The 22534-nt window shown below is 40.5% G+C and overlaps 3 protein-coding genes across 3 annotated transcripts in view; 2 read left to right on the forward strand and 1 right to left on the reverse strand.

Annotated features, from left to right (window-relative positions):
• LOC128620277 (ras-related protein Rab-3C-like) overlaps positions 1-148 on the reverse strand; it is a 31991-nt gene extending 31843 nt beyond the window's left edge. Inside the window, exon 1 of the mRNA XM_053645136.1 lies at positions 29-148. Coding sequence (XP_053501111.1) covers positions 29-52 — 24 coding nt within the window. The 5' untranslated portion in view covers positions 53-148. The remainder of the gene's footprint in view (positions 1-28) is intronic.
• On the forward strand, positions 18-6525 carry LOC128620276 (ATP synthase subunit C lysine N-methyltransferase). The gene is made up of 5 exons (XM_053645135.1): positions 18-274; positions 4248-4542; positions 4696-4836; positions 4919-4969; positions 6124-6525. Exons 1-5 carry the CDS (start codon positions 33-35, stop codon positions 6313-6315), a joined length of 921 nt encoding a protein of 306 aa, XP_053501110.1. The 5' UTR covers positions 18-32; the 3' UTR covers positions 6316-6525.
• A 1238-nt stretch (positions 6526-7763) lies between these two features.
• plk2a (polo-like kinase 2a (Drosophila)) lies at positions 7764-12590 on the forward strand. Its single transcript, XM_053645134.1, has 14 exons — positions 7764-8645; positions 8878-8985; positions 9104-9220; positions 9318-9447; positions 9549-9732; positions 9826-10024; positions 10134-10281; positions 10399-10493; positions 10598-10733; positions 10873-10953; positions 11068-11227; positions 11326-11455; positions 11553-11663; positions 11775-12590. The coding sequence occupies exons 1-14, from the start codon at positions 8454-8456 to the stop codon at positions 11964-11966; spliced, it is 1983 nt and encodes a 660-aa protein (XP_053501109.1). The 5' UTR covers positions 7764-8453; the 3' UTR covers positions 11967-12590.
• Positions 12591-22534: the final 9944 nt, after the last annotated feature.

A 22534-nucleotide genomic window follows, 5' to 3' on the forward strand; every position in this document is an offset into this window, starting at 1 on the left:
ATAAACTGAGAAACGAAAAGACCCAAACCTGCATGGATCCGTCCTGCCGCATTGCTACAGTGTATTTCGGTGCAGGGGTTGAAAGGATGAGGAGGGATGCCTGCTGGAGATGTGTGCCCTGTGAGGAGCGGCCGCGCTCGCGCTCGCGCTCTCCTCTCCTCCTCCTCCTACAGGCTCGAGAGAACGCGCACAGGCGAGCACACGCGTGGCACGCGACCGAGCGCGTTCGCGATTATCGCTTGCGTCACTTCCTGCGCCCGCAGCACGCTGGGAGGTACAGTGTTTTTTTATTTTTATTTTTTTATTAATATTATTTCAGGCTTCGCAACCCAAACGCCATTATAATAGTGAATCCGCGTGGTTTATGAATTAATCCTGTAAACAACATCGTCAGCGCCTCAGTTTTAATGACTCGCGCGACTCTGCTCTTCTGATCTGTTATTCTTAACGAAACAGTGCAATCATACTGGAGCTATAGGAATATTCCGCTATAGCACTGACATGTGAACTTTGACAGAACAGTAGGTTCATGAAGCGGATGTGTGTATTCATTTTTTATTGGTTTGTGTGAGCTGTCAGTCTTGTGCAAAATACAAACAAGGCCAGCACGCGCGCGACACAGCCAACACTTCTCTTATTTAAAAGCAGTCTGCTAATAAGGTTGGCTGTATCCAATAAGGAGGCTGGGGTAAAGAGCCAAATCAAAGTTTAATCCATAAAACTCTAAAGTCTGTGTTTGTGGACTGTTTCACTTGGCTTTAATCCTGTCCAACTCACAGGTCGCCTGTATATGAAAAGGGCAGTTTAACAACAGGTGAGCTGCAGTACAGTCTGTGTACAGTATGCCAGTATAATATCTATAAATAGGCCTATGGCCTTCATGTCAGCAAAAGAAGAGTTTCTTTCTGCTCAGTTAACTATTAAACTCTTCTTTTCCACTGTAATCTCACTTTTGGATGGAGATTTTCAACAGCTGCCAATTTACTGGCAGCCCTGGTTTAAAAAACAAAACAGTGTCTTCATGGTTAATTAGCTTAACATCACGAATATGAGAGGATTATTATTAATATATGTATTATATTTAAGAAAAAAAAAGTAAAGAAAAAGAAGTGTGACATATCGACACCCTTGTCTTTAGAACAGTCAATACACAATCCCTCCAGATCCATTGTCCTTGGTAGGTCGATATGATGAAATATATCAATATTGTGATAAATGATGTCACAATACACTTCTCTGAAATATCATGAATATTGTGATGAAATATGTTTTTTTTTATAAATAATTAGAAAGACGTTAAAATCATCTTATGTGATGTTAACATTTTGTACTTAATATTGTAAAATGTTCATTTTCTTTACAGATTTGTTTTTAGAACTAGAAATGTTTTAAAATATAAATAATAAAGATATGTCTAATGAATTTATTTATTAATAATAAATACATTTTATATATTTTTTTATATTATTAATAATAAACAAGGGGACACAGTGGCTTAGTGGTTAGCATGTTTGTCTCGCACCTCTGGCGGTTTGATTCCCGTCTCCCAGTTGTGTGCATGGAGTTTGCTTGTTCTGTGTTCTCCCCGTGCTTCAGGGGTTTCCTCCCCCAGTCCAAAGACATGCATTGTAGGCTGATTGGGATTTCCAAATTGTCCATAGTGCATGAATGTGTGTGTGTGATTGTGCCCTGTGATGGGTTGGCACCCTGTCCAGGGTGCCCCCCACCTTGTGGCCCGAGTTCCCTGGGATAGAGCTCCAGGCTCCCACACAACCCTGTGTAGGATAAGCAGTATAGAAAAAGGATGGAGGGATGGATGATGATGATGATGATGATGATAATGAATAATAAATAAACTGAACCCTGAGATTCACTGGCATCCTATCTACAATGTATTCCCATCTCATGTCCAGTGTTTCTGGAATAGGCTCTGGATCCACTGTGACCCTGACCAGCATAAAGTGGTTACTGAAAGTGAGTGAATAGTAAACAAATTTATTATTATTATTATTATTATTATTATTATTATTTATAATAGTTTATAGTAGCAATACTACTTTACTGCTGGCAGTTTGTGTGCAAACCTACAGTCCCCTCCAGAAGTATAAGAACAGCAAGGCCAATTCCTTTGTTTTTGCTGTACACTGAAGACATTTGGGTTTAATATCAAAAGATGAATATAAGATGATTTCAGTTTAATTTCCTGATATTTACATCTAGAAACTGTTTGAACCTCCCCATTTGACTGATTGGTGTTTCTAGCTGCCTAATTGTGTCCTGTTAGACTGATTGTTTAAACAGTTAATAGCTCTGAATGTCTACTCTTGGTTCAAGCCTTGGGTTTCACCTGTGAAAACTGCATTTGTTGCTAAAAAGTTTAAATCAATATGAAGACCAGAGAGTTGTCTATGGGAGAAAAGCAAGCCATTTTGAAGCTGAGAAAGGGGGACAATTGATCAGAGCCATTGCACAAGCACTGGACATGGCCAATACAACAATTTGGAATGTCCTGAAAAAGAAAGAAACCACTGGTGTACTAACAACTAGACATGGAACAAGTGGGTCAAGGAAAACAACAGACATTGATGACAGAAACATTGTGAGAGCTATGAAGAAAAACCCAATAATGCCAGTAAGTGATGAGTAGTAAGAATCAGAATGCCAGATTGGAATTCACAAAAAAATACAGAGCCACAAAAGTTTAACCAAGATGAACCTCAACCAAAGTGATGGAACGGCCAAAGTGTGGAGAAAGAATGGATCTGCTCAAGATCCAAAACAAAGAACCTCATCAGTTAAGCATGGTGGAGGGAGTGTCATGGCTTGAGCTTGCATGGCTGCTTCTGGAACAGGCTGACTAATCTTTACTGATGATTTAACTCATGATGGTAGCAGCAAAATGAATTTGAAAGTCTACAGAAGCATATTGTCTGCCAGTTTACAGAGAAATGCATCCAATCTAATTGGAAGGAACTTCATCATGCATCAAGACAATGACCCAAAGCACACTGCCAACACAACATCAGGGGGAAAAAATGGAAGGATTTAAACTGGCACAATCACTAGACCTTAACCCAGCTGAGCAGCATTTCACCTCCTGAAGAGAAGACTGAAGGGAGAACACCCATCCCCCCACCAAAAAGGAAAAGCACCACTAATGAAGAATGCAACAGTATGGTCATGTCATTGGGTCACCAGCTGCATGCAGTTTTTGCATACAAGTTTTCTTTATTTTTGAGACTAAGTGGTCTGCCACCAAAGACACCATGTTCTAAGTATTTTTAACACATCTAAATGTAAATATCAGGAAATGAAAGTTGAAGTTCTGTTCTATCATCTCCTAGATCAGTGAGTATAGGTTCTTTTATGTATAACCGTACTTTTTTGTGAAAATTTGTGTTTCAGAGGGCTTGTTGCCAAATGCTCCATTTTTGTCTTAGTAAGATGATGACCACCACAAGCCTCTGGAGCTGAACTGTTCTTTCAAAAGATATTCCCTCACTTGATGTTTTGATGATGGTGGTGGTGAGCTAACACGTTACTCCAAAATCTTCCATAGTTTAATTGGATTGAGATACCTTTTTTATCTCAAACTTCAGTGCATCATCATGCCCTGTGGATAGTGGTGTAGTCATCTTGGAAGAGACTCCCATTTGGAAAAACATTGATGGGGGGGGCACATTTGCCTCACACCTCCAGCTTTGGGGGTTTGTTTTCCGTCTCTGCCGTCCCGGCTCTGAGTTTGCATGTTCTCACCGTGCTTCGGGGTTTCCTCCGGGTACTTCGGTTTCCTCCCCCAGTCCAAAGAAATGCGTTGTAGGCTGATTCATATCTCTAAATTGTCCGTAGTGTGTCAATGGGTGTGTGAGTGTGTGCGCGATTGTGCCTTGCGATAAGTTGGCACCCTGTCCAGGATGTCCCCCACCTTGTGCCCCGAGTCCCCTGGGATAGGCTCCACGCTTCCCCACTACCCACGATTTATACCATTTTTTTTCATCCAGAATATAATAGAAAAATATAAGCAGGTTTTAAAATGTATTTGATACATTTTATTATTATACATTTTATTATTTATTAGTAATAATAGTAATAATAAAACAATCCATATTATTAATGAGTTGGCCATATATCTATGAATATGATGAAAATGGCCTGAAATGCATGCATATATGTGTGTCTGTATAAAATAGTCTTGCAGTTATCTGGTCTATGTCCAGCCTGGATGACCAGTCTGTCCTCTCACACAGTCTTTTAGAAACTGGAGCCAGTATGGAGGACTCTATTGAGGTCATGCTCCAGGAACGGAACTCTAAATTACTGTACCATTATCGGAACAACCGAGTCCTTACTTTTGCGGCAGGAGCCATCTTCTCTGGGCTCTACGGCCTCTGGGCCATGTTCTGCCTGCCTGGGTTGAAAGTGCCATTTCGGCTAAAGGTGCCATTCTTGCCATCCACAAAAGTTCAGACTGAGAATGTGATGAAGTTGCTTGAAGGGAGGCAAGGTTGGCTGGCTGACCTGGGTGCAGGAGATGGACGATTGGTGAGTCAGAACAACATTTCAAGGAAATTTGTAATAGTTAAGACTATTCTTCACTGGTATAGATGACATCACAAAAACGTTATTTACAGACATTTGCTAAGATTCATTGCACAGTTTGCTCGACTGTTTACATACATGCTGTTCTGGTTGTAGGTGTTTGCAGCATGCTCTGCAGGATTTCAGTGCACAGGCTTCGAGATCAACTCCATGCTGTTAGCCTACTCTCGAGGCCAAGCATGGTGGAGAGGGATACCACACACTCATGCCACATTTGTTAAACAGGATTTCTGGAAGGTATTGGTGCTGAAGATTTGTTTGATCAAATTGTTGTTGTTTTTGCAGTGCAATAATTACTGTACGTTCTGTTTTGACACAGACTGACCTGTCCAAATACACAAACGTGGTTGCATTCCTGGCTCCTGCTGTAGTAAGTCCATAAGAAATAGCACTATTGAAGCTGTTTTTATCTGATATGTCTATCAGTAGCGTATTGAAGTGTAATGATGCATTGCATTGTTTGGTCCACATGGGGGCAGTGCATACCATCATTTACAATTTAATTCTTTCCTCATTTTTGTGTTATTGTTTTACAACATGGAACAATTGATATGTTAGTCTGTACAATCTACACACAAACAAGTAAAATACAAAAAAGCTATTTTGACTGTATATACTGGTGTTGAATTGATTAAAAATAGCAGTAGATGACCATATTCTGGAAATTATCAACAAAATCATTAACCTTTGCCATAGTTATAATAGTTTATCACTTACCAATCAGAATGCATTGGTCTGGAAGGAAGTACCAGAAGGACCAGATGTAAGGGTGCTAGTCTTGTCCAGTTATTATTTTTTTTTAATTTCCTCTCTCTTTTCTTTTTGACTCCATTTTTTTGTTTGTTTATAATCACAACACTTCTGATTCGCCAAGCAGGCTGCTGTATTGTTGACATATGAATAATCTCAATCTAAGCAAAGTCATTTACTGTAGACCAACCATTAGCGAGTCTAAATCACCTGATCAAATTATTCTTGTCTTATTGAACATTTCCCATTTATCCCAGTTCTCTACAAATTCAGGAAACCATGGCATATCTTTCAACTTCTGCAACATTAGCACAAAATAACGTTGTATTTCATAAGAAGTGTTAGTTGTGTGTTATTTGTAATTCATTAGTTATAATAGAAAAGTAAATTGCAAACCATGAAGTAGATTTATTTGGCTTTCATTGTCTACTTCAAAAAAAAAAAAAAAAGGTGGAAGGAACCAGCTAGAGTGATTAAATGGAATAAATTAACTGTTGGATAGTGCCATTATCCATGCTTCCACAGTTCAGAGTAAGCAATTAGCCACACAGAGGCATGAGTGTCTGGGCCCACCTGAGTCACAGGCTGCTGCACCATGGTAGCTCCACCTGCTAATGGCCCAGACACACAATCACTTGATGCACCGGGCTAGTGATCTGGATGTTTATACTGTACTAAATGTTGTATTATCCACTAGTATGCAACCAATGTACTGTTTGCAGGGATCCATTAACAGGTGCAATCCAATCTGATTTTATTCTAATATCTTGTCAGATGGCTGATCTGGAGGAGAAACTCCTGAAGGAACTTCCTGTCGATGCCCGGGTTGTAGTGTGTTCCTTCCCATTTCCACACTGGCCCCACAGCTGCACTATTGGCTCTGGACTGGACCAAGTCTGGGCTTATAATGTCTCCAGTGTGCGAGAGACAAGAGACGCGACTTCCTCTTTCAGAACACATCCCTGAGCCAGCTAACTGATTTAAAGTTTCTTCTGAGATGTGTTTGTTCAGTAATGTTGTGTTCATAATGAAGCTCATAACAAGCAGATTGCCTCATGCTATGAAGTGATAATGTGATTTTCTTGGTCATAAACATTTTTGTTTATAAGATCACATTCATCTCCCTCTAGTCGTGCAGTTCTTTAGCTTTAATGGAATAAAATGTTAAGGTAAGAAGGCAGAGCTTTCATCCTCTGGAGCCAAGGTTTAGACACAAGCTCAACTGATTACATCTCAGTGACTTGGTATGAATGCAAGAGACATTAATTAACAAACACACTCATCTAATGACTCATGACATATAACATGATATATAATGACTGGCTCATAAACAAAACACACTCACAGACATATAATTTTCCCCCTGCTTATTTAAGAACACACATTTTTTTTAGGTTTTAGTTTGAACCCAGCAGTGTTTTTAACAGTCCTGGAATTCTAACCTTTCTGGTCACTAACACAAAAACATGTTACATTCATGTTTTAAGTGTGATTCCCCCATCCAATAGCTTTATCTATTTACAGTCAGCTTAAGAAGCTTCAATAGTGTTTATCATAGCTCATTATGCCTCAGTGATTACAACAGCAGATAAAAATAGAGACAGAGAACAAAGCAGCACTTGATGGTGTGCTATTTTTAATTCTTCAAAATGTTGCTGTTGTGATTTTAATGATAGTTAACCTCACAGCTACATGTTTCACTCACATGAAAAACTACTTGAATTGTCGAAATTGCAATTGCCGAAATTTTGTATTTCGCAGCGATGTTTGTTGGTAAATGAGATGCACATGAATCGAAGAGACCTTTGATTAAATGTGCATTGTGATGATGTCACATGATGCATCTTGGTGAAAATCTGCAGTAATTTTGAAGAATTGCAAGCTCCACCGAATATTGCGGCATTTGTTTGATGTTGCGCTAACTTCTGTGATCGCAAAATCACAAAATCGTGGAGGGACTGCTCAACTACTCAGTTGTATAAATGTCATTTTATTTTTGAAGTCACTGTGCATAATGGTGTCTGCCAAAAGCTGTAAATGTAAAATATCTGACTTTGCCATTCAACAACAGTCTGACCATTTCTGCTGTAAGATATGGCATTATCTCTGGGCATCTGAATCGTTCAACGGTTGTCCTATTAGCGTGTTTGTGGATTGGTACTATCTTATGTTGTGTTATCCCAGGTTTACATACCACAGGTTCCCAACTGGTCCTGGAGTACATCCATCCTTTCCTACAGATTTTAGTCTTTTCCATGCTCTAACACACCCAATTCAGCTCAGGAAGGGCTGTTAATGAGCTGATTAATTGGATCAGATGTGTTGGGGGAGAGGGGGTTGGGGTAGTGCAGTTAATGGGATCGAGTTAAAAAAAAAAAACAAAAAAAAAAAAAACCCCTCAGTTTTGAGGTTTAGCTGAAGAGCCATTACTGTACCACATGGTGGCGCTAAAGGGCTTTCAACACACCACGTCAGAGGTCTTCTGAAACTGTCATGTTTGGTTTATACTGTATAATATAATTAAAAAGGCTCACAATAGCACGTAGCTGAAATGCTAAAAAGTTAGCCATAAACAGCTACACCAGATTGCTGTGTAAATCCTGTAATCTGCTACTGTGCAACAGTGTTTATCACGTTTCTTTCTAAATTATATATTTTTAAAATACTTTTGTCTATATTTATTGTTAATAATAAAATACCCCCAAAGTATGCTTTGTTTGTTAGGGAAAAGTTCGGTTGCTTGTACTAGATAACGCCTTGGGAATCAAATCAGGGTGGGCTTTTCAACAAGTTCCCCTCATGAATGAAACGAATTAAATAGTTTTCCTTGCTTCATATCTTTGGTTATGTTTAAACCAGCATCCTTTTTTTGTACTAAAGTTATGTCAAACAAGTATGGCAGCTTGAGTTTGGTCCGTTTTTCACACTCTGGGCTGGTTAGTGGACGCCACCGAGCGGGTTTAAATGCAGCCGTTGACTGCGCGAGAGGCGTGACGTAGGCGGTGAAAGTAAAGGGGCCGGTCTGTTGGTTTATAAAACGGCAGCGCGCACAGTGTCCCTCTCAGTTTGGGAGGTTGTTTTTATTTTTAAAACTCGGTTAGAGCATGGACATTCTCAGGACTATCGCTCATCAACCTATAAGCAACAACAAAATGTGCGAACACACACACAGCAAACCGACTGAGACGAGACGTGGAAAGCTGGAGGACAGCGCGCACGCGACTCAGGAAATGTCGCGGATAATATCTGACTGCACGACAGGGAAATGCTACTGTAGAGGAAAAGTTCTCGGCAAGGTATGCACGCCTTTTAATATAGATAAGCGGGGATTAGAGAAACTAGGTGTGTGTGGGTGTGGGTGTGGTGGGGGTAGTGCTATTTTGGATATATGATGGCTTCAGTCAACTTGTTTGTGTGTAAAAGCACAGTTTTTATTATTATCTGGCATCTGTCACAGATTTGGACATTTCTGATGTTGGAAGTTCACTTCCAAGCCTGAGTGTTGATTAAGTATGTTTGTGTTCACAGGGTGGATTTGCCAAATGTTATGAATTTACAGATCTGGGTACCGGCAAAGTGTATGCTGTGAAAATTATTCCACACACGCGCGTCTCCAAACCTCACCAAAGGGAAAAGGTGTGTTATTTATTTATTTATTTATTTATTTATTCTTTCTTTCTTTCTCACACAGTCACCCGCTTGCTTGCTGACTCACACTCTCAGAGAGCTAAATTACTTTTATCCTGTTTTACAGATTGACAGAGAAATTGAACTGCACAGAGCCCTTCACCACAAACACATTGTCCAATTTTACTACCACTTTGAGGACAAAGACAATATCTACATCCTTCTAGAGCACTGCAGCAGACGAGTAAGTCTCAACACAACAGTCCTATACAGGCAGTGTAATACCAATGGTCCAGCCGATTCTCTATGTAATGAAACTAATGTTGTTCTCTTCTCTTTAGTCATTGGCACATATTCTGAAAGCTCGCAAGGTGCTCACAGAACCCGAGGTTAGGTACTACCTAAGACAGATCATCTCAGGACTGAAGTACCTCCATGAACAGGAAATTCTCCACAGAGACCTTAAATTAGGTGGGCTATTAAATCATTTGTCCATGACGGAGTTTCACTAAAGATATAGCCAATAGAACTTCAAGTACATGAAATATAACTGTTCTTTCTGAACTCCACAGGTAACTTCTTCATTAATGAGGCAATGGAGCTGAAGATAGGGGACTTTGGCCTGGCAGCTAAGCTAGAACCAGTTGAAAACCGGAGAAGAACAATATGCGGAACCCCAAACTACCTGTCTCCTGAAGTCCTTAACAAGCAAGGCCATGGCTGTGAATCAGATGTTTGGGCTCTTGGCTGTGTAATGTAAGTTTTGAGTCCTGGATTTAAACTGAAATACACCACATGCCATTTTGACTGGAACTGTCTTCTTCAGGTGCATATGTCATGTCTCTACAGGTACACGATGCTGTTGGGCAGGCCACCATTTGAAACCACCAATCTGAAAGAGACGTACCGGTGCATAAGGGAAGCGCGATACAACATGCCTTCTACGCTGTCTCCACAGGCCAAGAACCTCATTAGCATCATGCTTGCCAAGAGCCCTGAGGACAGGCCAAGGCTGGATGACATCCTACACCATGACTTCTTCAGCCAGGTGTGTGGTATTTTCTCTTGGAGGAAAAAAATACTTTACTGGGCTTTGGTCATTCCATGATATTTTGCAGCCTGTGTTTAAGACCTGCACTTGTTCTGCCTTCTTCTAGGGTTTCACCCCAGACAGACTGTCTGTCAGCTGCTGTCACACAGCTCCAGACCTCCAGCACACCAGCCCTGCCAAGAGCTTCTTCAAGAAGGCTGCAGCTGCTCTGTTTGGTGGCAAGAAGGACAAAGCCAAGTACTTTGAAACACTAAGTAAGTTACTTTTTAAATAGAATTAATATTGATGTAATTTATACACATGCTATAGTACCATTTATATAGTGAGTGGTGACTGTGTGATCTCTAACTGGCTTCATCTACTATGTTCAGATAAACTGACAAAAGAGGAAGAGGATATCCACAGACTGCGACATGACCTCAGGAAGGCCTCAATCAGCAATCAGCATTGCAGGCAAGCTCTTGAGGTGAGCCACTGTTACAATCCGTCTCATTACTCAAGCTTCCTGCCAGAAAACAAGAACACTCCATGCCTCTATTGTGAGTGACCCTTTTCCCATATTCCCCTTAGGACAGTAAGCCACCAGTACCATCTTCTGGAAAGCCAGTTGTTGCTGCCAAGGATGGAGGCAACAAGCAGCAGATCCGTGACACCATTCGCATGATTGTCCGAGGCACACTGGGAAGCTGCAGCAGCAGCAGTGAATGTATGTGTTTTTGCCTGTGCTTTTGTCATGCCCCCATTTGCTGCATTGTGATTCTCTTAGAGGTTGTTTTCTTTGTGAGCCAGATGTTAATGGATGCTATAATGTGAAGGCTAATGGCTTTGCTTTGTTTTGATGGCAGGCTTGGAGGATAGTACGATGGGTACTGTAGCAGACACCGTTGCCAGAGTACTCCGAGGCTGTCTGGAGAACATGCCAGAAGGTATGCAGTTATACCTTTTAACTCTATATCAGCTGCTCATGTTTTAACATTGTCCCACACTGTCTTTGTAAACTGGTATTCACGCCTAATTTTTATTTATTTATTTTCTCACAGCTAATGACATTTCAAAGGAGAGCCTGAACTGCAGCTTCCAATGGGTGACTAAATGGGTGGACTATTCCAACAAGTATGGCTTTGGTTACCAGCTGTCTGATCACACAGTCAGTGTCCTTTTCAACAATGGCACCCATATGAGCTTGCTGTCTGATAAGAAGTAAGTAACCCAAAAACTAAGTGCACAAGCTCTGGAATGAATGGAGGAGTTAGGAAACCCTGATGCATTGAAGCTAATGTGACCATTTTTGCTTGCAGGACAGTGCATTACTATGCAGAGCTTGGTCAGTGTACAGTCTTCTCCACCAGTGAGGCCCCAGAGCAGTTTGTCAGCCAGGTCACAGTCCTCAAGTATTTCGCACATTATATGGAAGAAAATCTTATGGATGTGAGTATCTACATTTGGTGCAAAACCAAACACTCTACATGCATATCTAATATTTTCTAACTTCATCTCACAGTGCCAATGTTTTTCTAATTTACAGGGTGGTGATTTGCCCAATGTGATTGATATCAGCAAGCCAAGGTTGTATCTCCTGCAGTGGCTCAAGTCAGATCGTGCACTGATGATGCTCTTCAATGATGGCACTTTTCAGGTACAGATTATATATGCTCGGTCTTGATGTGGACATTCCTCACTGTACCACTTTCTCCTGAACTATTCCACAAGGTTTTTGGTGACTAATTGTTAATTTTCAACTTGACAGGTAAACTTCTACCATGACCACACCAAGATCATCTTGTGTAGTCAGAATGAGGAATACTTACTGACGTACATAAATGAGGATCGTGTGTCCACCACCCTACGCCTCAGCACACTACTCTGCTGTGGATGCTCCTCGGACCTGCGGAGCCGCATGGAGTACGCCCTCAACATGCTGCTCCAGAGGTGCAACTGAATATCATGAATCTGCAGGCTGAAGACCTTGTTCATGGCTTAATCACTTTTTTTGATGGACTGCATGGACCTACGTTCACTGGAACTTCTGTTCTGTTGGCCATGAGCCAAGTGCTCAATCTACATGATGGTGCCAATGGATTTGAGGTACAAGCACTGGTCCTGACCACAGGAACTGCTGAATAATGACTTACGAAAATGGAGAGCTGGGCTGGAACCAGAAAAGACCATTAAATAGACTTGTTTTAAATAACGTTTGTTTGCTATATAAATATGCAGCAATCTTGTTGTGCTGAAGCTTAACAGCAATGTTTGCATTTGTGGACATTGAAGTGGCTTCAGTGGGGCAGGGTGATGTGTAGCTCTGTATAGAGCAGACCACTGTAAAACTGTGAATACATTCCACAACAGGACAGGGCTGCATGGTGAAATATTTTTTAACCAATGCCATAGTTGTTTGTGGGTGGTGCTGACCTCCCACCCCATAATCACTGTTTGGGGGAAGGATAAGGATCCAGGCCATGTCTCTAATGTTGACTGGAAAGATGTACACTAGTGTACCATGGATGTAACTTATTGTCAGAACCTGGTATTTATTTATTTAATAAAGACAACCTTAAAATGACCTGTGTTGCTTGAGTTTTGGGATCTTCCCTGGAGTTCTGATTGCTGTAGTCCTCAGAGTGACAGGCAGCAGATGTATTTAAGTGCACTCAACCACACCAAATGAAAACAAAAACGGTTGCTGTTGTGGCAGTGCAGTATCATAGAGATGTTTCACTGCTCCTATCTTTATATCTAAATGGCAGCTGCTTCAGATGACAGCACCTATTATATAAATCCCTATGGTCCAATGAAAGTGGCAAAACTAAGTGATAAATATCCAAAGGGAGTAGGGAAGAATCCCAGCCACCTATTTCTGGGAAACAAAAATTGCCCAGGCTTTGTGTTAACCGTTTAGGGCGGAAATGTTACAATATTAAATGGGGGCGGAGGAATATTCACTTTACACATTTATAGTCTTCTCTGGTAATAGTTTAAAATTCAGGGCATAAGCATGAAAACCTCTAAAGTGTGATCTATTGCTGCAATGGAAACTGGATCTATTCTTTCTGACTTATCTACAGCCTCTAGATAACAATCTTATTTTAGACAACAACTTGCTGAGACAACAGTAAAACATGAGAGCTCTACTTTTGCTTGTTCTATCAGCAGTCCATCAGTAACTTGTGGGTTTGTATGTATCCCTTTGATGTTTGTGCTCATACCATTACATGATTACAGCAGCATCAGAGCCATAAATGCTCAATGATGTCAAGATCAACAAAAATAACACACTCACTGGACAGTTTACAACCAGTCACTGTTTGGTTACATGGTTAAGAAGGGGCGAAATTAAAGAAATACACAGTATGTTGGAATAAAAGACTCACTTGCTTGTATATCACTCATTTCATCCAGGTTGTTTTTCTCCATTTGGAAAAATGCTTCCTTTAAGTGTCCATTCACCCAATATCTCTTCTTTTGGCTTGGAGAAGGAAAACATTTGGACCCAGAACAAAAAGTTATTGGAGCCAACAGAATAGCCATACATTTGGCATCCTGGAGTTCCTACTTTTGCCATCTGGTTCTGTGAACTGTAAGCTGTCTCGTCTCTGATGAGTCACTGTTGTATTACTAGACTGAACCGTCTACATAAACCATCGATCATTATATAATGCTCATATGTCTTCAAATGGCAAAGATAATGAAAGCCTGAAAAACATAAGCACCATATGTTCTGAAAGGGGTCACAAAGTACAAGCAAAAGGGCATTAAAAAGGCTTTTTGTGATAAATTACAAATACAAAAAATAGAAAAGTACAAACTTGTGGCAGCCAGAAGGCAAATGGTCTAGGTTTCAGATTTGCTAACTATAGAGCACTTAGACTTACACTTCACAGTGACTCCATGGGGTTCCTAAAGTTAATTGAGCACTGACTATGTTCCAGATATGCTCTTGTACATTGCAGAAAATTGCTTTTTAATGACTTTTTAGGGTAAATGTTCAGAATATTCTCCAAAATAAATGCTGCTGAATGTTTCACTGGAAATGGTAATATACAAAGATGGAGTGTCAAAATATAGTAACAATCAGCCATACCCAAATGAAATAAAAATGTTGTATCTTAAGTTCCAGTTTGTGGACACCTGACCATCACACCCATATTGTATGTTAGTCTTTCCCAAACTGTTGCCACAAAATTCGAAGCACACAATTGTATAGGATGTCTTTGTGTGCTGTAGCATTAAGAATTCCCCTTTTCTGGAACTAAGGAGCCAAAACCTGTTCCAGCATGACAATGCCCCTGTGCACAAAGTGAGATCCATAAAGAGTTGGTTTGCCAAGGTTGTTGTAGAACAACTGGAGTGGCCTGCACAGAGCCCTGACCTCAACCCAAGTGAACATCTCTGGGATGAATAGAACTACTGACTGTGAACCAAGCCTTCTTGTCTAGTGCCCGACCTTAGTAATGCTCTTGTGGCTGAATGAGCACAAATCCCCATAGCCACGCTCCAAAATTTAGTGGAAAGCCATTCCAGAATAGTGGAGGTTATTATAACAAAAACAGACAAAATAACGGGATGTTCAACAAGCACATGTGGGGGTTATATAGATCAGGTATCTACATACTTTTGCCAATATTGTGTAAAGAAAATAAATAAATAAAAAAAAGTTGGTGTGGTGGGTAGCGTTCCCACCTCACCTGGTTGAGTCCACCCATCCATCCATTTTCTGTACCGCTTATCCTTACTGGGTTGTGGGGAACCTGGAGCCTATCCCAGGGAGCATGGGGCACAAGGCAGGGGACAAAAGGCATGCCAATCCTTTGCAGGGCACAGTCACACACACACATTCACACACCCATTCATGCACTATGGACACTTTTGGACATGCCAATCAGCCTACAATGCATGTCTTTGGACTGGGGGAGGAAACCGGAGTACCCAGAAGAAACCCCAGAAACATGGGGAGAGCATGCAAACTCCACACACACGTGTGAAGTGAATGTGCTAACCACTAAGCCACCGTGCACCCATTACTGATGTTATTAATGATTAAATGAAGTGTAATGACCTTTACCTTTACTTTGACTCAACCTCTTTGACTTCATTCGCAGCTGCTGTGTAATGTGAGATTGCACCAGATGCCTTGGGATAATTTTGGAAGAAACAGGCTTTGAAGTGATTTGATTGAATCTGAGTCTAATCCAATGGCCACACACTGGGCCTGTTCTTTCCATTGCAAATGTGAATAAAACAGCCATGAGAAACCATGAGAAAGCTATGAACACTGTAAGGTGTGTGTACTGTCTGAAGACAACAAACTACACTGCATTCTCTCACTCAAAATATTGAAATGAGATGTTAAAATGTAAAACATTTAGTAAAAACTTTGTGTTTCTGGGGAACAAGCATGCACATTCCTAACAGCATTCAGAAGGTATATTATTTATTTACTCAGAACATGTTAAAGAAATTAAGGTACATGAATATAAATGACGGTGATCATGAGGATGCCACATTTCCATGTGTATGTTAAGGGCTAGAAAACAACATCTGACAACATTGAATCACACACACTTACATAATAGCCATCTGCCCTTCACTCAAATGTACATTATGGTATTGTCCAATGTCCAACTGTCCTACATTAGATACATGAGTCACACATTTGTCCTAGTTTCCTACTTTTCTTTGCTGCCTGTTTTTCAAAAATGTGGTTTATTGAAAATTATAAAAGTGTGCATATTTTATGTTGTTATGTCATTGATGTTTATGGCAGAAAATGCCATAAATAGCAACGATTAAGCAGTTTTCAGTGCATTTTGCTAATTAGCAATTGCAACAGTTTTTCTATGGCACATTTTCAGTGTTGCAATCTACGCACCTGTTGTTAAATTTTCCAGAAGGTTTGTGATTCCATTTAAAAGCAGGTTTGCAATACTGTATAATAAACAAGGAGGGTCACTGATGATACACCATCATGCAATAAAATAGCAAGACTGAACATATCGGTCCAGAGATTTACTGTAAATTCTCTTTTGATTCTTTCTCAATTGCATTGCTTTGTAAAATGTCAACGTAATGACTGATACGTTAATTTCTTGTTGCCAATAACAGTATTGCAGCATTCTAGAATTCTCAGCATGCTAGGAGTCTCTAGCAGTGGCAGGAGATGTGTTGCATTCCTGTGGCACAGTGACAAGTTCATTCATGCAATTTGGCTTAGCAAACTACACCCATACATTCCCACACACACCTGCCTACAGTTTCCCACAGCTTCTCCCTGCAGAATAAAGCATTTCACCCTGAAGGCATGTACAGTGGCACAGGTCATAATAAACCACCCTAAACAACAGTCTTTACAGAGCTCCTTTATAGTCAATTCAGTATAACCCTATATGAAATACACCATATACCCAAGGTAGATATCATCTCATGGGTGGGATCAAGGCTTTTGTTTCCTGTCTCACACCAGCATCATTTGTGAACTGCCTTCAAAGTGGACATGCTTGCTGATTATTGCTATTGTAAGTAACAATAGATTACAGAACTGGTGTGGTTCACCTTGCACATAACATTCACATGGCATTCAAGCATAAAATAAAGGAAACCAGCAAGTTTAAAAGCATCTACAACACTGGGCATGCAACACCATGCTGCGATGTGTGCTGAGTGCTTCCAGAAGATTTACAAAGCCGCACTCCCGGGGAAAATCTGGCCATATTAATCTCAAATGCTCTACAGCAGCAAGCAAAACTATAAAACTCTAAACAGGCAGTAAGGGAGAGAGACGACACAGAAGAGAATAGTTTCACACACTGTCATCCACTTAGGATCATCTACCGGTGTATGTTTTTGCCATACAGACACATAAAACAGGAGTCGGAATGTGTCAACTGTGAATAAAATTGTATAACATTTGTCTGGCTATAAAAAAGCCAGTTCACTGTAAAATGAAAGTATTAGGGGTGTAACACAATGCCACTATCTGTATCTATTTAGTCCTCAGACTGTGTTTTTTTTTTCTTTGTTCTTTAGTAGCCTAGTAGCCTAATTTAAACCACTGCTGCCTGCCCTGCTAAAAAACGACAGAAACCCTCATAGAAACCTCATTTGTAATTGTGTTAATGGTTATAATGGGAATTGTCTTGGTTTTAATGGAAACTGTAATGGTCCCTGTGGGTCTCTACTGGTAATTTGTTGACTTCTATTGGTGGCATGTTATGTCTAGTGGATACCATAAAGGACCAATAATGGTAATTTTAATGGTTTTAATGGTATTTGTAGTGGAAACCATTAGCATTTCTGTGATGGTTACTATTGTTATTTTTTCAGCAGGGTGATGAGGCAGTTACTAAGGCAATGTATTGTCATCCTAGATGTAAATGTTTCTGTGAAGAAAAATAAAGTGCCTCCTATTAATATCTATATTTCTACCTGTTCAGAACACTCTGTTTATTTCAGGTAATGCATTTGTATTCAAGTACATTCCCAAAAAGTATGCAGAAATATGAATAAGGAAGTAGCTTCCTATCTGCTTGTACTGTAGATTGCACACCACAGAAGGCTAGCTAACATAAGCTAACTTGACACAGTTGCTGAGAGATTTTTTTTTTCACATTTCACATTTATAATTACAAAAATGTAGTCTTCTCTTCCAGCACTGGCCAGCTAGCTAACATTAGCTAATGTGAAATATCTGACAGGACGTTTTTAGTTGTATTCATAGATTTTAATGTTCACTGTTAATATTAGCCAGGTGGATAGCATTAACTAATCTACCTAGAATGTTTTGATTAAATAGACAGGTAGTGTGAGCTAACTACTAACATAGTTCATGTTAGCTAGCTGTCCTAAGATGACATGACAGGATTTCACGAAATCACTGACTTGTTACCTATTTCATTTTCACAATTTTTATTGGTAGCTAACAGAACCAATTTACAGCTAGCTAACAGATCTGTATCTGTAACTTTTGCCAGCTATCTAACAAGTACTGCATTCCAATTTGCCTACTTATACCATGCACTAAAAGTATGTACTCTTTTTGTGAAGAAAAAGTACATACTTTTGAGTTTGTAGCAAAAGAGTATGCAAGTACTAGGACATACTAACACATTGTTGCCTAGTTGCGCACTCTGTCACTGTAAACAAACTCCTTGTTGCATTTCAACTTTTCTTCATTCATTATCCCTTATGTAATTTATAAAATTCCATCCATCCATCTTCAACCGCTTACTCCTTTTCAGGGTCGCAGGGGAACCTGGAGCCTATCCCAGGGAGCATCGGGCACAAGGCGGGGTACACCCTGGACAGGGGGCCAGTCCATCGCAGGGCACAATCACATACACATTCACACACTACGGACACTTTAGACATGCCAATCAGCCTACCATGCATGTCTTTGGACTGGGGAGGAAAACGTAGTACCCGGAGGAAACCCCCCACAGCACAGGGAGAACACGCAAACTCCGCGCACACACAGAGCCATGGGAATCGAACCCCAACCCTGGCGGTGCAAGGCAAATGTGCTAACCACTAAGCCACCGTGCGCCCTAGTTATAAACTTCATAATTTAGAATTTTTGGTTAGTGCTTAACATTTAAGTTCCTACACTTAAATACTGAAGAAGCATCACCAACGTTACACTCATCCATCATGTTTGCAGGTTGAATTCGGAGAAGCAAACCTTCACAAAACCCCTGCTCCCTCATGCAAGGAGTTGTGGACAATATTAGCTGAAAAAGTGGCCACACTTCAAACACTTTCTCCCATCAATGTTTATCATTTGACTGTTAAATTTAGATAGATGGCTAATGTAAGCTACTGGAAACCCATTAGAGCACAAACACCAAACTACACCTACTCAGAAACATTTGAAGGGCACTGACTGACTCCACATATGAGCAAACACACACACACACACACACACACACCCCATTTTTGCAGTCTGCAGAGAGACACTTTTCATTAATGTAGGTGAATCTTAACACCACTAATTTGTAAACCTTGAAAGTATGAGAAATTGAAAAACAAGAGGTGGTCTTTTCAGAAATTTTCAGAAAAAACAAGATGTGGTCTTTTCAGACATTTTAAATGGAGGAACTGCAAGTGATAAAATAGACTCTGGCCTCAGTATTTGCTTAATGTCACTTGTTGCTCACAGTCTCAGAGAAAACAAACTGATTAGCTAAGCTTAAAGTAGCTGTTTACTGAAACACTATGTTTTTAATGACTTGATAGCAGAACTGCTTGTTCAGCAAACAATTGTAGATTAGAAGAATGTTTTCTGAGCATTATTCTATATAAACTTTTCCTATCTGTTATCATATCATTTTATCCAAAACATTTATAAAGACAGTGTTGCTGCAACATTTGTATTGCACTACTGTTAGCACAAATGTTTCCATAATGTTAGTTTTGTGCGAGCAGTGTTCAAGGAACATTGATAGGCAAACTGTTATCAATTCAATTGAATTCAGTTACATTTTATTTCATTTTTAACAACAGTGCACTCTTTTACAGAAACCCAAATGTAGATTTAGATTTAAATCCCAAATGAGAAAGCCAGAGGTCACAGTGGCAAGGGAAAAGACAGCATGAGGAAGAACCAGACTCTAAAGGGAACCTGTCCTTTTCTGGCTGATGCTGGATAGTGCGATTATAAATTATATCATTACTCTTCTACAACTGTATACTATAAAGTCAAACAGTACTGAGTGTGTAGAATGGATGGTCAGAATGAGCATCACCGTTTTAATCCACTGGAAGAATGAGCACAAAGCACACTGACTTCAGTAAATGTAAAAGTAATGATAAAGAAAATTACTGAAAAATAAAAAAAATTTAAAATCTTAAGTGTTTCAGCAGAAGCCCTAAGATTTTGCACCAAAATTGACTGGTATTTGGAGCTATTCATTATTTTCTCCATACTGATTAAAGCCCCAGTTCCAGCTTGAGAAAAGCAGCCCCAAAGCATGATGCTACCACCTCCATGTTTCACCAAGGGGAAAGGGTTTCTTTTGGCAATGTGCTGTGGGTTTTTTTGTGCCAAACAAAAAAAAAGACCATAACACATTATTCCACATGGTTTGAGAGATTGGAAGTATTTTTGCAAACTTTAGTCATTGTGAATTCATTGGGATTCCTTCTTGACAATCTACCCCATAGTCTAGACTTATGAAAAATTCGGTTGATTGTTTTCACATGTAGGGAACAACCAATACTTGCCAGAAATTGCTGCAATTCTTTTAATGTTGCTGTAGTAATCATGGCAGCTTTGTTACCATTGGTGTGTGAATGGGTGAATGAGACATAGTGTAAAGTGCTTTGGATAAAAGCGCTATATAAGTGCACCATTTACTTAAATATATTTTAGATAACAGGCAGTTGCAACTGAGACTTAGATTTTCCAATCACAGCTATGAACTTAAATTGACAAGCAATGACACAGAGATTACATTTCACTACTCTTTTGAAAAGATCAACTGCACTCAGCTTTGATGTGATGTGTTTTTATTCCAGAAAGGTTCATTTTTGCTTGGTTTGACTGCAATGGTTTAATGTTTCAATGATCTCTTATTATTTTTCGCTCTCATCTTTGCAGGCTTTGAAAATTAATAGAGAAGAATGAGTATCGAATTCATTTTCTAATTACATAGAAAACAAGAGGGCAGCATGTGGTCTCTTCAGAAAATTAAAATGGAGGAACTGCAAGTGAAAAAATAGACTCTGTCACATTACAAAGAGGGATACGGAAGCAAGCGCAGATTCTTAGGAAGGGAGAGTGACATACGGCGCACAGCACAGAAGAGGAACAACGTCTTCAGCAGAATATGGAGGCAGAGCGACGTCCTCAGCGAAGCAGGATGGCTGAGCGACGTCCTCAGCCGAGCAGGAAGGCAGAGCAACGTCCTCAGCCGAGCAGGAAGGCAGAGCGACGTCCTCAGCTGAACAGGAAGGCTGAGTGGCATCCTCAGCTGAGCAGGAAGGCAGAGCAACGTCCTCAGCCGGGCAGAAAAGCGGAGTGCCTTCCTCAGCGGAGCGGTAAAGCCGAGCGATGCCCTCAGCGGTGCAGAAAAGCAGGGCGAGTTCCTCAGTGGAGCAGGCAAGCACAGCGGAGTTGTGCACGGGGTTGGTGAACAGAGGGGAGCACTTGGGTGTGTCAGGACACGGAGCAACGTCTTCAGCCAACCAGGGCGACGTCCTAAGCTGATCCGAAAGGCTGGACTAGATCCATAATAGGGGAGGGAGGGTGGGAGATGGTACCAGCCCAGTTAACAGGCTCCCACTTGTACTCAGACTCCTCCATGTCCTCCTCCTGTTGGCGTAGCGTAGCGTAGTTCTCCACAAACATAGGTGGTAGAGTGAAACCCAGGTATTTCATGGTGAATCTGCTGCTTCCGAGTTTTAGGTCTCACGTTCTGTCACATTACAAAGAGGGATACGGAAGCAAGCACAGATTCTTAAACATTTAATAACAAACAAACAGACGAAACACACTACAAAAAGGAAACAAAACACTATGGCAAAGACAAAATACGGCAGCACAGACAAAGGTATAGTTAGACAATAACATGAGACAAAGAGTGCATTGCAAACTGTGACTATATACAAGAGTGCTAATTACCAGGAACGTGAATCAGGTGCAGGTGGTCATGTGACAATGAGGCAGTGGCTGTTGGGAACTGTAGTTCAGAGTTCCCTTACTGATTTCATGACACTCTGGCATTTGCTTAATGTCACTTGTTGCTAATAAGCTAAGCTTAAAGTAGCTATTCACTGAAACACTGATTTTAATGACATGATAGCAGAACTGCTATCAATTTTAGACTAGCAGAATGTTGTCTGAGCATTATTCTATATGAACATTTCCTATCTGTTATCATGTGATTTCATCCAAAACATTTATAAAGACAGTGTTGCTGCAACATTTGTATTGCACTACTGTTAGCACATATTGGATGCCTCCCTGCACTGTTTTCTCCTGATCTTCCCATCAATTTTAGAGGGACATCCTGTTCTTAGTAACATTACTATTGTGCCTTATTTTCTCCATTTGCATCACAAAAAACGTCTGGGTTATGCATGTAACTCTGTTCCCTAAGAAGGGAATGAGACATTGCATGAGCTTCACACTGTGGGAAGTGCCCCCACACGCGAACGGTATTTGAAATCTGTGTAAAATCACGCCTATTTATAGGCCGGCCATGGTCAGGTAACATGGCATTTGTAAACCACATCATCAGCTTCTTTTTGTCTGACGCGAACATGCAATTTACAGGCATACCCCAGTATGGTAAAGCTACACAACATCTCGTTCCCTTTTCAGGGAACATGCGGTATATGCGTAACCCAGACCATGTCCTGTCACAGAGGCTCCATCAATAGGGGCATGGCTAGCCAAAATGGCAGCTATGTAGACCCTAATTGTAGAAGGAGCCAACCTTGCTGAGAAACTTTACTGTAAGAACTCCAGGACTGTAGACATTGCACAGTTTACTGGGTCTCGCTGACATTCCG

This window comes from Ictalurus furcatus, chromosome 16 (genome assembly GCF_023375685.1).
Source record: "Ictalurus furcatus strain D&B chromosome 16, Billie_1.0, whole genome shotgun sequence".
Taxonomy (NCBI): domain Eukaryota; kingdom Metazoa; phylum Chordata; class Actinopteri; order Siluriformes; family Ictaluridae; genus Ictalurus; species Ictalurus furcatus.

Excerpts from the sequence above, each read along its gene's own strand:
- plk2a (XM_053645134.1), top strand. The coding sequence starts at position 8,454 with ATGGACATTCTCAGGACTATCGCTCATCAACCTATAAGCAACAACAAA. Across the intron at positions 10,734-10,872 it reads CTGCAGCAGCAGCAGTGAAT|GCTTGGAGGATAGTACGATG; the intron begins GTATGTGTTTTT and ends TTTTGATGGCAG. Across the intron at positions 11,456-11,552 it reads TGGAAGAAAATCTTATGGAT|GGTGGTGATTTGCCCAATGT; the intron begins GTGAGTATCTAC and ends TCTAATTTACAG.
- LOC128620276 (XM_053645135.1), top strand. The coding sequence starts at position 33 with ATGGATCCGTCCTGCCGCATTGCTACAGTGTATTTCGGTGCAGGGGTT. Across the intron at positions 4,543-4,695 it reads GTGCAGGAGATGGACGATTG|GTGTTTGCAGCATGCTCTGC; the intron begins GTGAGTCAGAAC and ends TTCTGGTTGTAG. Across the intron at positions 4,970-6,123 it reads CATTCCTGGCTCCTGCTGTA|ATGGCTGATCTGGAGGAGAA; the intron begins GTAAGTCCATAA and ends ATATCTTGTCAG.